At 46.0% G+C, this 14234-nt stretch overlaps 1 protein-coding gene across 4 annotated transcripts in view; it reads left to right on the top strand.

Moving 5' to 3' along the window:
- Nucleotides 1-2661: 2661 nt before the first annotated feature.
- Nucleotides 2662-14234, top strand: part of LOC138481556 (zinc finger protein 613-like) — a 322756-nt gene continuing 311183 nt past the window's right edge. For 2 of the 4 annotated variants that reach the window (XM_069613734.1, XM_069613737.1), the window contains exon 1: nucleotides 2748-3399. In XM_069613734.1, coding sequence (XP_069469835.1) covers nucleotides 3376-3399 — 24 coding nt within the window. In that variant the 5' untranslated portion in view covers nucleotides 2748-3375. The other 2 variants (XM_069613736.1, XM_069613735.1) reach the window with 2 other exon arrangements.

The raw sequence follows: 14234 nt of genomic DNA, 5'->3' as shown, positions 1-14234 counted from the left end.
GGGTGCTCCTTGGGGGCACGGACACAGGTTAGATCTCTTAGCACTCCGAAATGAGGGTGAATGGGGTTGCTCAGGACCCCAAAACACATGGTGGAGGGACAGCCATGCAGATAACCTACTGCATCCCTGCGCCCACTGGTGGCCGACCCACTAGGGTCTGTTTGACTGGTGATAAAGATCATCAGCGAAGATTCTGCTGGTTTGAAAGGTGCCTCGAACACGGCAGAGGCAATGATGGACTTCAAGTACGAACCAAAGTGATGCCGCTTTCAGTTGACGATGTGCAGTGGTAAACTGTTCCAAGAGTGCAGAACAATGGCTCGAAGATCAGTCGAGTGCCAAAGGCAACTCTGGATGGTCCTGTTGGATCGATGAGGACGATCGGGCTGGAATCATGGCTCCAAGCAGTTTGCCGGTGAAATAATACGGAGGGCACCTGCCTTTCTTGACTCTCAGGTTGCTGTGAGTCCCAGTCTAGAGGCTGAAGGATAAGATAAGTCCTTGTTCTCGAGCTCCCAACACAGAGGAGGCTGGCACACACCTGCAGGTGTCCTTCAGTGCAGTGACGTCCTGGGTACCAGTGAGGCTGGTAGAGAGGAAGGTCTTGCTCCAGCAGCAGGTCGCCCTAAATGTGCCCTGGGTATAGTTATGGAGCAGTGCTTGCCTCTGCTGTGGACACAAGTCTTCACCTCCGGTGAAGGCCTTTGGAAAGTTAATGCTCCCAACAGAGGTCCAATGAATTCTGCCTCATGTTTTGTTTGGAGTGAATCAAAGAAAGAGGGGGAGTCTTCTTTTAAAGGAAGATGTCTACAGCTGATAGGACTACAACAAGCCTGCTTTAAAGGGTTTAATCTGCCTTCTAACATCATACCCAAAGTGATTTGTGTTAAAGGAATTCCAGGGGATGGGAAGGAAGAAAGGATATAGAGAGAGACAAGGTGGTAGACTTCTGTTGGTTGTCCCGTCTTCCCTATTTGTCTTCCAGGGGGGCCTATGTTTCTCTATCAAAGGTCCCCGCTTTTAAAAGGAATTGCCTGCTGAACTCCGGAAACCATCTTCTCTGGCTCTCTTCCGAAAGAAATTTAAGACTGACCTGTTTCAATAGCCTTTGCCTCTGTGTTGCTCTAAGATGTTGCTTCAGAAGATTAACTTCTGCAAGTGCAGGTTTCAGTGTGGCGATGTGCACAATATAAATTTCAAATCAAAGTAATCAATCAAAATCAAATCAAATTGTACTCCAGCTATGCAGAGTTCCTGCTACATTAACTCTGCCCCTTGCCCCTGTCATTAACATCAAGACCTTTTGGTATGCAGTACCCTGGTGTGAGTCTTGTCCTTTTGGGGTGAATGGCCCCTTTGATTGCAGTTTCCCAGGCAGGCCCTGATGGGAGGCTGGCTTGCTAAAAAGAGGTGTTACCCAACCTCAAAAAGGATAAAAGGTGAGTCACAGCCATCCAGTCTCCTGCCCTTTCACTTGGCATGGCCTGGTTGTCTGACCAGAATACACATAACCCTTCCACAGCTGAGCTGGGTTCACAGTGCTGACGCATGCATGATCTCAAATTGATGTTGCTGCAATAGGTATGCAAGATCCTAGCCAACCTACCCTAAACTCAAGTATGGCTTATATTTAAAGTTTGCAACTGCCACCAGGATAGTAACTCTCATAGATATGTGGTTTTGGGAATGGAGTGCATATCTTAAATGCAGCCCCTGTGCTGCAATGACTTGGCTGTCAATGCAGCTGTCAGAGAGCACATGTGCCAACTTAACCGAGTCTATGCCACTGGGGAGCAGGTGCTGAAGATCAGGCTACTGACTCAGCAGGGCACATGTTTTGGCATGGAGTTTGTGGAGAGGAGGGGTCTTTTCAGCTGAACATTCTTTCTGAGAGAGAATACTTGCATCATGTTATGTTCAATAAAAATAAAAAAGTCAGGGCTTCCAGTGACGCCATCTCTAGATAGTAATCCTTCACAATTAGCCTCACAGCAGGTACTGCTGAACACATGTGCTTGTTAAATAAACACCCGTTTTTCAATATGCAACCCTGGCTTTTGACCTTCTGTGCACCAGGAGAATTTGACAGTTCCTCCAGGTACACCACTATACATGCCAACCCTCCCGATTTAGGCGCGAAACTCCCGAATTTATCATTAAAAATGTTGCACATTTTTACTTTCTCCCTCCTAAAATAATTCTTCCCCCAATGTCATCCTATGGAAAATTAACCCTCACGCTTAGTATTACCAAATAACAGTTGTCCGGACTGTTATTATGTTGAGAGGGTTATCCTATTACTAATAGCTAAATCTATTGTCTGTATTAACGGTACACAGGAGAAACAAAGAGTTGCGGAATATATTTGCTAAAACAATGGCATTGTGCTTGCATTCGCTTTCAATAAATAACGTTGTGCAAAAAAAATAGGTCCTGTCTGTTCTCTGCTCATGCGCAATCAATTCGAACAACTGCTTTTCGTGCATTTGTGTTTATCATTAACGAAACAGAGCTTGCGTATGGGGCGTTAACTTTTCTTCAATCTTTTTATTGAGCATGCTCCGAAGTTTACCCACAATTTTCCTTTGGCACACACTATACGTTGTAAAATATATATATATATATATATATATTTTTTTTTTCTACGCATTGAGCTTGCGCGAAGGAGTCTTCCACCAGATCTAGTACTGTATGTTTCCCGCGATCTTCTTCAAGCACTGCCGGAGGGAGCTAAGTGGGGGTGTTAACCTTTTCCTCTGCGCTGTGCATTTCATAGGAAAGGGAGCCGTGCTTTCATGAGTCATTTTCTGTTTTCACATGAAGTGTGTGTTTGATAATATTCCCTTTGGTGTGTTTCGTAGGATTTAAAGGGCTTTGCATATTCGAGTTACTTTTTTCGGGTTTTTGAGAGGATGCAAGTGTTATGGTTTTGTTTATCCGTATTTTCCGAGTAGAGGCGGATAAGGTGCGTGGTTCTCCCATGATAACCCTGGGCTTTTTATAGGAGGGCGGGAACTGTATGTTATTGGGCTGTTTCTGTCCTGTTCATTGGGTCTGGTTACTTGCGTGTGAGCTCTTTGTCTGAGAACCCTTTGGGGTTTTAGCATAAGGAGGCGTGTCACTATACCTTCCTCTGCCTGTGTTTCCCTCAAGAGGAAGACTTGTTATTTCTGGGCCTGGGTTGTTTTCATAGGAGGATGGGTGCCAAGTATTACAGGATCCGCTGCTGTTTGTTCTTTTTATAGGAAGAGATTAGTTTTGTGAGTGTCGTTCCTTTTCTCGCGTTGCTTTTCAGAAGTTGTCATCTAGCAGCACTCTGGTTTTTCTGCGAAACATCGGCCCAGCAATACTCCTTACACTGAACATTAGGAAGGGATGGCTCAGCAGGAGTTACATGAGGTGGGTAACGTGCTTCGAGTTTTTGTGTTTAAGTGGTCAGTGAATAAGGTATTTTGAAAGCGGTGCATTAATGTTAGAAACTGTTAGCGAAATGCCCTTGGCGCTTTAGCAAATGTGTATGTTAGTAATTCGACCAGATTCTCCAAGCGGAGCGCTCACGTATCATGTCGCTATGCATGAGAATACCATACAGTCCTGTTCTTCTTGGTATTCTGGAACTTGCATTTTTCCTAAATTTTAAATGGGAGAGGGGTGGAACATTTCTATTTTACATGCATTGTGCGACGGCTTACAACAAACCTTACAAAAACATAATAACCTGGGCACTTGTCCATAGATATACCAACATTATTGCTCTCTCCATTCGCTACCCTTACCTCCCCCTTTGGAAAAAGGGCAGATGGAGACATTTGTTCTTTTGTTGGCATTAAAGGCTGCAGGTTTCATATCACAACATTACTAGACCATACATGCTCATCACTGCAAAACCAAACTTTGGGAACTTGGCCTCCCGGTGCGGCGACCAGCCGACTGCTCCATCTCCAACACATTGCTTCCCCCCCCTTTTCCACCCAAGTCCCCTCTAGGCCAGAGATCCCCAAACCATTATTGTCTGCGCCCCACCTGCCCTAGCAGGTGATCCTGGCTTGGAGGAGTGCTGTTCCTGCCGGTGGAAGCCGAGCCCCCTTCGATACCTCCAGCGCCCTTGCCGCTAGGCCTCAGAGGAGCGCTGATCGCGAGAGGAGCGAAAACACCTCCCGATTTCCCACAACTTGTTTGTATTAACTACAGTGTCACTGGTTGCTAAAACACTGCCACACCATGGCTGGGTCCACGTCCATCCATGACTCCCCCATCATTGCGCATAACTCCAGCAGCTTTGTGCGAAAGTTCCAAAAAAACAAATCCATGCCTGCCATAGACAAGTGCACTCCGTCCTTCTAGTAATACTCGGGCGACTTTTGTTTGATCAAACCATGCCTGACCTGGGTAAAACCTCTGCTCCTGCAGAACTTGGCCATTGCACCATTTAACTCTCTCCTTGATTTTTCCACAGCTGAATTACATTCGGCCCATCTCCACTTTTGCCTTGGGAGATACTGAGACCATCTGGTCTGAGATTATACCAACGGGAGACCAATTCCTGCAGGGTGTCCCTCATTTCCCTCATCAGTACCCCTCTGCCCAGGCTTATAAGGTTGTTTCTGCCCAGGTGAATGTGAATCATTAGTACTTCGGGCCTGGGATGCCTACTCAACAGCCTTTGCATGTGCCCTTCCAGATGCCCCCATTTCATCCCGGGCACCCCATGCCACCAAATCCGCAACTTCGCTAGCCGCCCTCTTCCCTCTCTGGTGTCCACTTCTCCTTGGCCCTTGTGACATAAAAATGCCCAACCACCCAAACGGACTGCTTCCTCCTTTAAGATGCTGCTTTTCGAGAGGAGATGAGAACATGGCATATTAACATGACTTTTGTCCAGTCTTTTATATCTCTTAAAACAGCTAGACTTCCATCCCCCTATTTTCATATGTTGCTTCTGGCCTCACGCCCAGCCCTACTGCTGATGTGGCTGCTCCAATTCTGAATGAATGGGTCCCAAAAACCCCTTCTATTACTCCCACACCATACCCATCAGGCTCTTGAACTGATACCTGGTCAGGGTTGTCCCTGTGCAAAAATAGAGGTGAACCTGCTCCAGCGGGCTGTCTTAGATATAGGTATGTGGCTAGGCCAGCTACCGGACAGACTGGGCTCTCCTTAATGACATAGAGTGTGATTGTTCTCCCATTCCCCTTTTCAGGGGAAAAGCCAGATCCCCTATCATCATAACATTTACCAGCCTCAAAAACCTTGTACCCCGGCCCTCTTTATTCTCTGGAACCAACTCACTTACTCTGATAGCCCCCAAAGAAGGCCAAGGTGAATGCTGCCGTGAACAGTACCACTTCCCATTTGTTCCGGCATGTCTTTGGCAGTATTTCTGTCAATCTGTGAAGTTTCAAAATGTCTATGGGGTGACTAGGATCGGCTTTCCTACCCGTGCATTTAGCCCACCCCTTCATGGCCACCGTGATGTAATGCTCATTTTTGAAATAAGGCATCCCTCCCAGTTTGCGGTAGTGGGCTATTGATGCTAAGTGGTAAACTTCCCAGGCTCTGGTTTTCTGATTCTGCCAGCCCCACCCGATAAAGGCACACACTGGTGATCCCCCCTGATGTTCCGCCAGGAATTTCTTCTTGAAAGCCAGAAATCGCTCCCAACACGCTTTGTATCGCCTTCCTGTGCCTGGCACCAATGCTGTGACGATCAATGCGTTCCAATCTTCCCATTTATGCCCCACCACTGGCCCTTAAATGGGGTCATTCTCTCGATTGCCTCTGGTTTGTTCTCCTGAAACCTTCCGGTATGTGTCTCGCTCTTACTTCAGAATTTAAAGTAAGTAAGCTTGTTATCAGCTCCCTGAGCAACGTTGCTAGATGTCCCTTGATTTATGATTTGTACCATTGCCAAGTTATCTGACCGCAGAACCACCCTTTTGTTGACCACTGACTCTTCCCATAGCCTGAATGCCACTACGATGGGGAAAAACTCCAGCAGTGTGATGTCTTGGGTTATGCCCTTTTTGTGCCATGCTCCCGGCCAAGAGTGTCCACACCATGCATTCCCTAGTATTGCACCAAAACCGTGGGCGCCTGATGGGTCTGTAAAAAGCCTCATATCTTCACTACTTGCACACTGCTCCCACAATAGTAAGGCCCCATTGAATGTATACAGGAAGCCATCCCACATCTCCAAATCCTCCTTTACTTCAGCAACCAGGTGCACATGTTGCGATGCTTGTTGCAGCCCCACTGTCTTTAGCTCAATGCTCCTATCAAACGCCCTGCCTGCTGGGATAACCAGGAACATTTATTTCCCTGCCAATGACTGTATCTCCCTCATTGTGGCCTTGTTCCTGTCCTCAATTCCTTGATGGTGTCCTTTAGGTTCTCCACCTTGTCCCTTGGCAGCCTTGTTATTCCTTCCTCAGAATCAATCTCAAGAATGTTAAAGGAATAGTGCGCTCAAAATTTGTATTGTCCCGAGCGTTCGGGCATGTGGTTTGAAGCAATATGTGATCGATTGTAAAAACATTTTGTATGCACCTTACCATAGTTTTCCCCACTTTTACACATGCAAAATCAAGCATCGGGGCACGGCCATCTTGTGCTAATCTTATCCGTGGCCGCATCGCCCTAAGTTGAACTGCTCATGCGGCACTAATTCATATCCCCGCCCCTGAAGCTGACATCACTATTCCTAGCGATATTCTCCATCTATTTTCATGATGTTAATGGGCAGCGTAGCCAAACGCGCCCGGTCATCACCTACGTCTTAACGTTAGTTGACGCAGAACCCGGAATATCAATCCTCTCACAGCACAGCTTGTCCCAAATCGGAATAGAAAACACTATTTTTAAAGGTAACACTAATACTCTGCAATTTATAATGTGCTTTAATGTCACAATAAACGCTCCGAGAACATCTGCCAATTTCCATATTCAACCAAATTTTTCATTTCTTTGTTTTCTAACGTCAATTGATTATCATGAGGCACACAGTGTTCATTTCGGTAGAAGAAGTGCATTGGACGCACCATGAATCGCAAGGCTTCGGTATCAGGTTCTTGTTAGACCACCGTAAAGGTTGTCAGGTTGCTCCTGGATGCTGGTACCCCGAAAGGGCATATCGGCCCGGGGCGATCGTCCCACAACAGCATGATGGATAGCCAGCCATTTAGGTGTATCTGCATCTGCCTGCTGAAGAAGCCATCCATTGGTATCTGGAAACTATGACATTTACAGAATGGTAGGATGTATCTGTGTATAAAATATAACAGAAATGTGTCTCCATAACTAATGATGAACACAAACCAGAAGCAATGGAAACACAGAGAAAACATTGTGGAATGTTTTAGGGAGAATTCTCATAAATGTGCTAATTCCCTTAACCTTAGAGACCCCCAGCAACTTTGCTGGATTTTGAAGACTTGATGTTTTTACCTGGAGAGAGTGTGAGCCTTTTTTCCCACTCTCTCATGTATTTTGATGTGTGTTTTACTCTTGTGTTTTTTGATTATGGAGTTTTAGACAACTCCATAGGCATCATCTTTTCATGTGTGTTACACAGCACCCTCAGTGCAGTGACAAAGGGAAGCCTTTTCAGGCTGTTCCCAAGGTTTAAATACCTTCTCTGGGATAAACTACTGTTTCCCAGAGAATGTAAAGTTAAATTGACTTTACTAGTCTTTTTAAATTCCTAGACCCATCACACCCTATCTTACAATAGAGTGCTAGAGGGGTTACCTAGTATCCCCTGTGTCTAGAAACTCATGTAGCAGTCAAATGCTACCCTTTCTTATCGAAATGGCTGGTGGCAGTGGTTTTACAACAAACGACCATGATTTTTCCCGCCCACAAACACCGGTAGCGTTAAATCGCGGGAGCCATGTTTTTCAAGATGGCGTCTGAGCCGCCTTTGTTTAAATGGGACCCGGTGTTCTTTTTTCGCCATTTCATTTTGGAAAGGTCCTTCTAGAGTTTGTCTCTGCGCGCCAAACTAGATTTGGTCCCTTTTGTTCCTACGCCTTTGGCGGGCTTCAGGACTGAAGACCGCCTCTGGTGCATAGTGTCTGGGGTGGGCAGGAAGTGAGGGAGGTGACCAACACTCCCTGTGCTTAGTCTCCTAGGAGACCCAAATGCGCTCTGGTGTGATTGGCTGGCTGACTGTCCAGCAAGGCGAGCCACCCTTCTGTGTGAGTGGCAGCTAGACTGGAATGAATGGGAGAAAACTGTTTAAAAGGCGAGTCTCTTGGCTTGGAAGGCAGAGTCAACCACTGGAACGAAAGAACCGAAGACGAGCTGGAAGAGGACAGCTGCTGCAACTCCTGGACCATTGGTTTTCCCGCTGAAGCCCTGCTGCAGGTCCGAATCGCCAAGTTCATCTCGACAGAGAAGCCTTCAAGGACTTGAGTTGGTGGGACCAATCAACTCGTAAGCCACCTGGATACCATTCTCGGAGTTGGTTGTATTTTCCTCAGAGTGCTGCAGGAAACCGAATAGCCAGGGAGGAGGACACCAGTTTGTGTGCTTGAATACAGCTACCGGAATCAAAGATTTGCCAGTTTGCAAGCTTTGTTACCAGTCCCCGTGCAGTGCAGGAGTCCCCCGACGTCCTCCCTCTTGTCCCCACGACTGAGGCTAAGGAACAGCGAGATCTGCAGGAACTGCATGGACAGAAGTATTCAGCTGCATCTTTTTCTTTAATATAAGGTACTGTGAGAACCCGACCGAGGGAATTTACCTCTCACTGCGAAAGTGTGTGAAACTTTGGCAACTTGCAGGCCTAGTCAGCTTGTGATCTGACATATAACTCTTTCTTCTTAGAACTACTTCCGAGAACAGTGGCAAAGACTTTTCCGTTTATCTACCAGAACCGTTTTTACCTATACAAGACACTAGCTCATTACTTTGGCCTATCTATTGCATTAGACCAACTCCTCTGGTGAACTCAAACTATTTGCACTGTTTAAAAGTACCTCTACCATTCATTTTATTAACTTATGCCTTTTGCTTCTACTTCAATTGCTCTGAATGCCAATTCGCTCCTCCTTCAAAGTAGTGTAAATGTTTCATAACTGGTTAGTGTGAAGTATTATAGTATATTTTAGTGTGATATTGATTGCCTCTTTTTATTGAATGTTTTCTAACTTACTTTGCAATAAATTAAGAAGTGTTATACTAAGAAACCTTGAATGTAAGAGTCTATTTGAAAACTTGTAATTGTAGACCTCTGTGTAACCTCATTACAAGCTCATATTCCCTCTTGAGATAAGCCTGCCTGCTCAGCTCGTAACCAAAAACGGTGTGGTACAGACTTATACCAAAGGTTGGTAACACATGTAGTCATAGTTGTGTGTAGTGGTCCCAGAGGGTACTGCATGCAAGCTTTGCCTAAATTATCATTGTTGTGGGTATTACAAACCTCCCGTCATTCATTTCAAAGCGAATACTCCCTTTCTTCCAAGGACGAAAAACAATTGAACATTCATAGGAGCGCCCATGCTAACTTTCCTTTTGGTGATGGAAAGCCACAAATCAGCGTCTGTGTGAACAGGCCACAAGCAATGTCAAACGCAGTGACCTTCACTCCCATGTGACCGATTAGCCCTGCCTGCCGACTAACTTGGAATTAGAAATATTTTCGAAAAACAAATTGTTTGCTGGCATCCACCAATGCCGCGCTACTGTGAATACTATTTTACTGTTCTACATTGATAGTGATTTAGTTATTTTCTGACAGTTCCAGTTATTTTCCTCCCCATTGTCACATCTGTGTGCGTCCTGTTTTTGCGGGGGAATGTTCTCTGCGGATAACGTGAGACACTGACAAGTCATACATCCAAGTGCCCTTCCATCTCCACTGAACTTCCTGTGCACTAACAAATGTTGGAGGAGAGGCTGTATATGTCATGATCACTGCTTCCAAGGAGCCAGGACCAGCCCAACGTCCTTGGAAGCAGGCCCCTAATCCTAAGCCTAGGCACCAGCCGGTCCCTACTGGGACCTTTTGGACCTTGTCCTGGCGCCGGTGGCACCAGGCTCATCAAAGCCATCAGTCCCGGCACTGGAAGCGCCGGGCTCATAATGTGTGAAGATGCTTGGGTGGACTTACCTGCAGCAGACCATGCTGCTTACTTAGCAGCTACATAGGAATCCTCTGTAAGCCGGAACTATTTTCTTACCTGGGTGGGGCAAGCTCCACGCCCTGGATACAACACTGGAACTCTTCTGGAACAGGAACTCTTTTCTTACCAAGGCGGGGCCGTGGAGGAAGACGCCTCATCACTCCTAGGCTATTTAAACCACACCCGATTGATGAAGCGTGCTTCGCGTTATTCTGCATCTGCAGCAGTACACTCACCGAGTCTGTTCCAGCTTTTCTTCTTCCGATCCTGTACCTGCAAGAACAATACTTACCATTCCAGTATGCAGTCTTCAGCAGCGCCTGTAAAAGACAAGAAACAACAGGTTAGCACGACGACTTCACATGCAACGCGTTCCTTACCTGGTCCATCGGCAGCGATCATTTCTTCACGCTGCACCTCCGCCTGTGGAGACAAAAGCAGAGTTGTTACTTACCGGCAATCCGCGAATTCCGGATGTTTTCAACACTGCAACCCAGCATCTGAAAGACAAAAGAAGAGACATTAGACAGGTATTTACTTACGCCCATCGCGCTCTCCACAATAGAGCGCCTGCAACTACTCCGGCGTTTTCCATCACCTCTTCAGCACAAACTCACAGCTGTGAAGGAAAGAGACAGTTAAAGCGCTTGCATTTACTCACGCATTTCCAAGCGCTTCTTTCCTAAGCTCTGGCTCCAGCTTTGGCTCCCTTCATTCCATCTAACGCTAGAGCCCTGCAAAACAAATAGAACAAAGCATTATTCCGAGCCCTGTTCAACACTTACGTGTCCACGCACCTAAAGACTATATGGACTAAAAGGTGTCCGGAAACTCACCGCTCGTGCTGTTAACGGCGGTTGCGATCCTCTGATGTTAAGAGGCCTACGTTTCACCCAGTGAAGGAACTGGCAACGGCACCCTGCACCAGACGCAGATGGAGAGCCCATCATTCACCTATCTAAGGTGAGCACGTTGGCCTGGGGGCTCTACGGAGAAGCTTAGACGAGAGAGAGAGAGAAGGACACTCAATTGCCCAGATCTTTAACCCCATATATTCTTTCATCTGCAGAAATCTCACCCTTTGAGTTCGACACACAGTGTGAAGAGGCTCAGCCCCAGAAGCCAATCGAGTCCTGCACATCACTTTTCGAGTCACAGACTCCTTCCTGCCTAGACCAGCGTCTCCGTGGGAATCAGGTGAGCGTTACAGTATATCCCGCCCCCCCTGTGCCATTTTCATACCTGGCAAATGATGTGTAAGCTAAGGTGGGTGACCTCTCCACCCCTCAAACACCTATTTGCAACACCCATGTTTCATATAAGTGTATTAACAGTGTGCTAATGTGTATACTTTGAACTCCATTTGTGTCCTTCCTAACGCCTTGTTTTTCCTCTGCCCCTCTGGCGAACTGTTCACTCTCCCAGCGCCGCGCACAGCCAGCCCCCACCACCGATGTCAGCTCAGTGCGTGTCCTGTTCTCACAGAAATGCAGCTATTCATTTATGAAAGCCGCGATTATCGAGCCGTGACAAACTGTGCTCATCCAAAAATGTGACACCAAGGCCTGCTTCATCCTTAGTACCCCATCCATCTCTCTGACTTACTCATCCCATCTCCAACCCCTCACTGCCAGGCCGCTGTCCCCTGAACCCATGACCCCTATTTCCTTTGAACGCATCTGGCCAGCAGACCCTACCCCGCACCACCTCAAGTTCACCTACCATATACACCTAATCTAGAGTGGTCTTACATTTTGGTGACACTAACACCTGTCCCCACTGTGTTTGAAAATGTAAGACTCCAAAAGCTGCAAATCAAAGACCAGCCCTTTTGATAAGGCATCCGAAAGCAACGACCCCTAACGTATGCCCCCATAAAAAGATCAGTCGGAATGCACCTATTTCATACCAATAGCACCCTTTCATGCAGTGTTTTGCTTACAGTCATTAGTTCTTACATGAGTTTTGTTATTTTGCATAGGTCTCATTCCTTAGTGGGAGTCGTATTTTTTCTATCTATTTGGGCACGTGCATGCTAAGGCAACTGCAGACCACGTGGTTGCTTTCATGCTGATATCCATCTGACCCTCCCGTGCCCTGAACAGTGAAGGAGCCACAAGAGCGGTCCGAAAGCAGGAAGCGGGAATACACAGAGTTACACTGTATGGCATCCCCCTACATGCACTTCTTGCAAAAACAAAAAAATGGACAAAGAGGCTACATTTGAAAAGGCAATTTGGACGTTTTATTGGCTTTGAAATTCAAGTGAAATAGATTTCGAGTGGTCATGTACATTGTGGAAGATACACAGTGTTCGTAATCATTTAAAACGGGAAATCAACTGTTCAATAAGGTCCTCTTTTGGTGGACAGGGCATGTTTGCAATGTTTTGTGGCAATGTATGAGTCCTAGGAATGGTACCATGATCGGTTCCATGGGTGTGCATGTCCAACACAGTCAAAGTGAGATCTTTCACAAAATGGAATTCCATTTGCTGGTATATCGGCTTGACAACCCATTTTCTGCTTCTTTTTGCAAAGACCATTGTGTAACGAAGCATTCCAAAGTTTCCTGCAGTTCTCGATTGTTATCTACCTATGTTCTCGTTATGCGCTAATACCGCTAGTAATGTTCGATATTGCATACTGTCTGTGCCGAAATGCAACCTCTTGGGCCTGTACTTTATGCACATATTGTGGAACACCTCCAAATCTCTGGTGTGACAGAATTCTGTGAGTCCCTTCAGGTCTCTTGAAAGAGTTTTATCAAACGCAATTTTCTCAAGAGCTTTGTGTGGAGGTGAAGATGGAACCAACCACTTCTTGCGTTCCTGTTCTTCTGATAAATTACCATTTGCCCATTGGTGAAAATGTTGGTTTTCTGTCCAGGAATGAACGTTGGAACAGTAATGCATCAATAAGCGCCATTTTTCTAGCAGAATTTCGACAGACCCATCACAAGTTTTGGAGCACCACCAAAGATGGTTGCTGAAAGACTGGGACCACAGTAACATTTTTTCAGAACCCTTTTTTTTACCTGCAGCTGTGATTTTTCATTTTTTAAATTTTTTTTTTGTAATTGATTTGGCAACGTGCCATACATCAAATTGGTGGCGAATGTTTGGAAGCTGCTCTCGCATGACCTTGGGTATCGAGACATGTCTGTCAGTGGCTATAAGGTCTATTTGCATTCCCCTTGATTGAAGATGTTCGACAGATTTTATGAAAGCATGTTTCTCCATCTTCTCAAGAGCTTTGTGTGAGGTGAAGATGTACATTCAGGCACCTGCACGACCACCGAACTAACACTTTTTTTTAGTTTCCAATTCCTGAAAGTGGTTTGTGCAGTACTTTGCTGAAAATCCGGGGCTGTCACACTGTCCATCGCCAGCTAGCCTGAACTGCTTCCCAGAGAATGTCTTTTCGATTGACATTTGTTCAATTTTCCAGGCTTGACTAATAGCGGGAAATAAAAATTCTCTTTGATATTTGTGATACTGCGTTTTAGCAAGGAACTGAAGTCCCACAAATTCACAGAAACTGGACAACTTACTAAAAGTAGAGCCACTGAAAAGTAGAGCTGCTGAACACAGTAGATATCCAGCTGGCACTTTGCCCAGCATTGGTTGAGCAGACCATAAAATGTATGATGGAGGTGGGCACAGGTGGCTTGGATTTTGAGGTTAGTGCCTTGTACTACACGAGTCACAATCGCCAATGGCTCCCTGCATATTTTGCCACTCGCTGCATGCGCACATTTCAGCATCAGTATAATCTCCACAAGGCAGCTGTCGAATACAATGTATTTATGCTCCTTTATTAATAAATCCTCCTGCATGATTGTGGATTGTGACTCAATTGTGGTGGACATTTCGGCCGAACGAGGCAAACTGAAGTCTAGATCTTTGGCAAGTCCCTCGGACAATTGTGTTGAAGCTTCAGTCTTTGTTAGTTCAGCTGGTGTTATTTGCACACAAATTGGAGAAACCGTCAACAACGAATGTTTATTGGGTGGACCTTTTTTTGCTGGTGTAGATTGTGTCGAGTGGTCCTCGAGGAATTGCAATGAATCTTCATCTTGTAGAGATCTCACACTGTAGCAATG

This window comes from Ambystoma mexicanum, chromosome 5p (assembly GCF_040938575.1).
Source record: "Ambystoma mexicanum isolate Mex_15411 chromosome 5p, UKY_AmexF1_1, whole genome shotgun sequence".
Classification (NCBI taxonomy): domain Eukaryota; kingdom Metazoa; phylum Chordata; class Amphibia; order Caudata; family Ambystomatidae; genus Ambystoma; species Ambystoma mexicanum.
The sequence above is the reverse complement of the archived record's forward strand: the minus strand, read 5'-3'. Positions and strand labels throughout refer to the sequence as shown.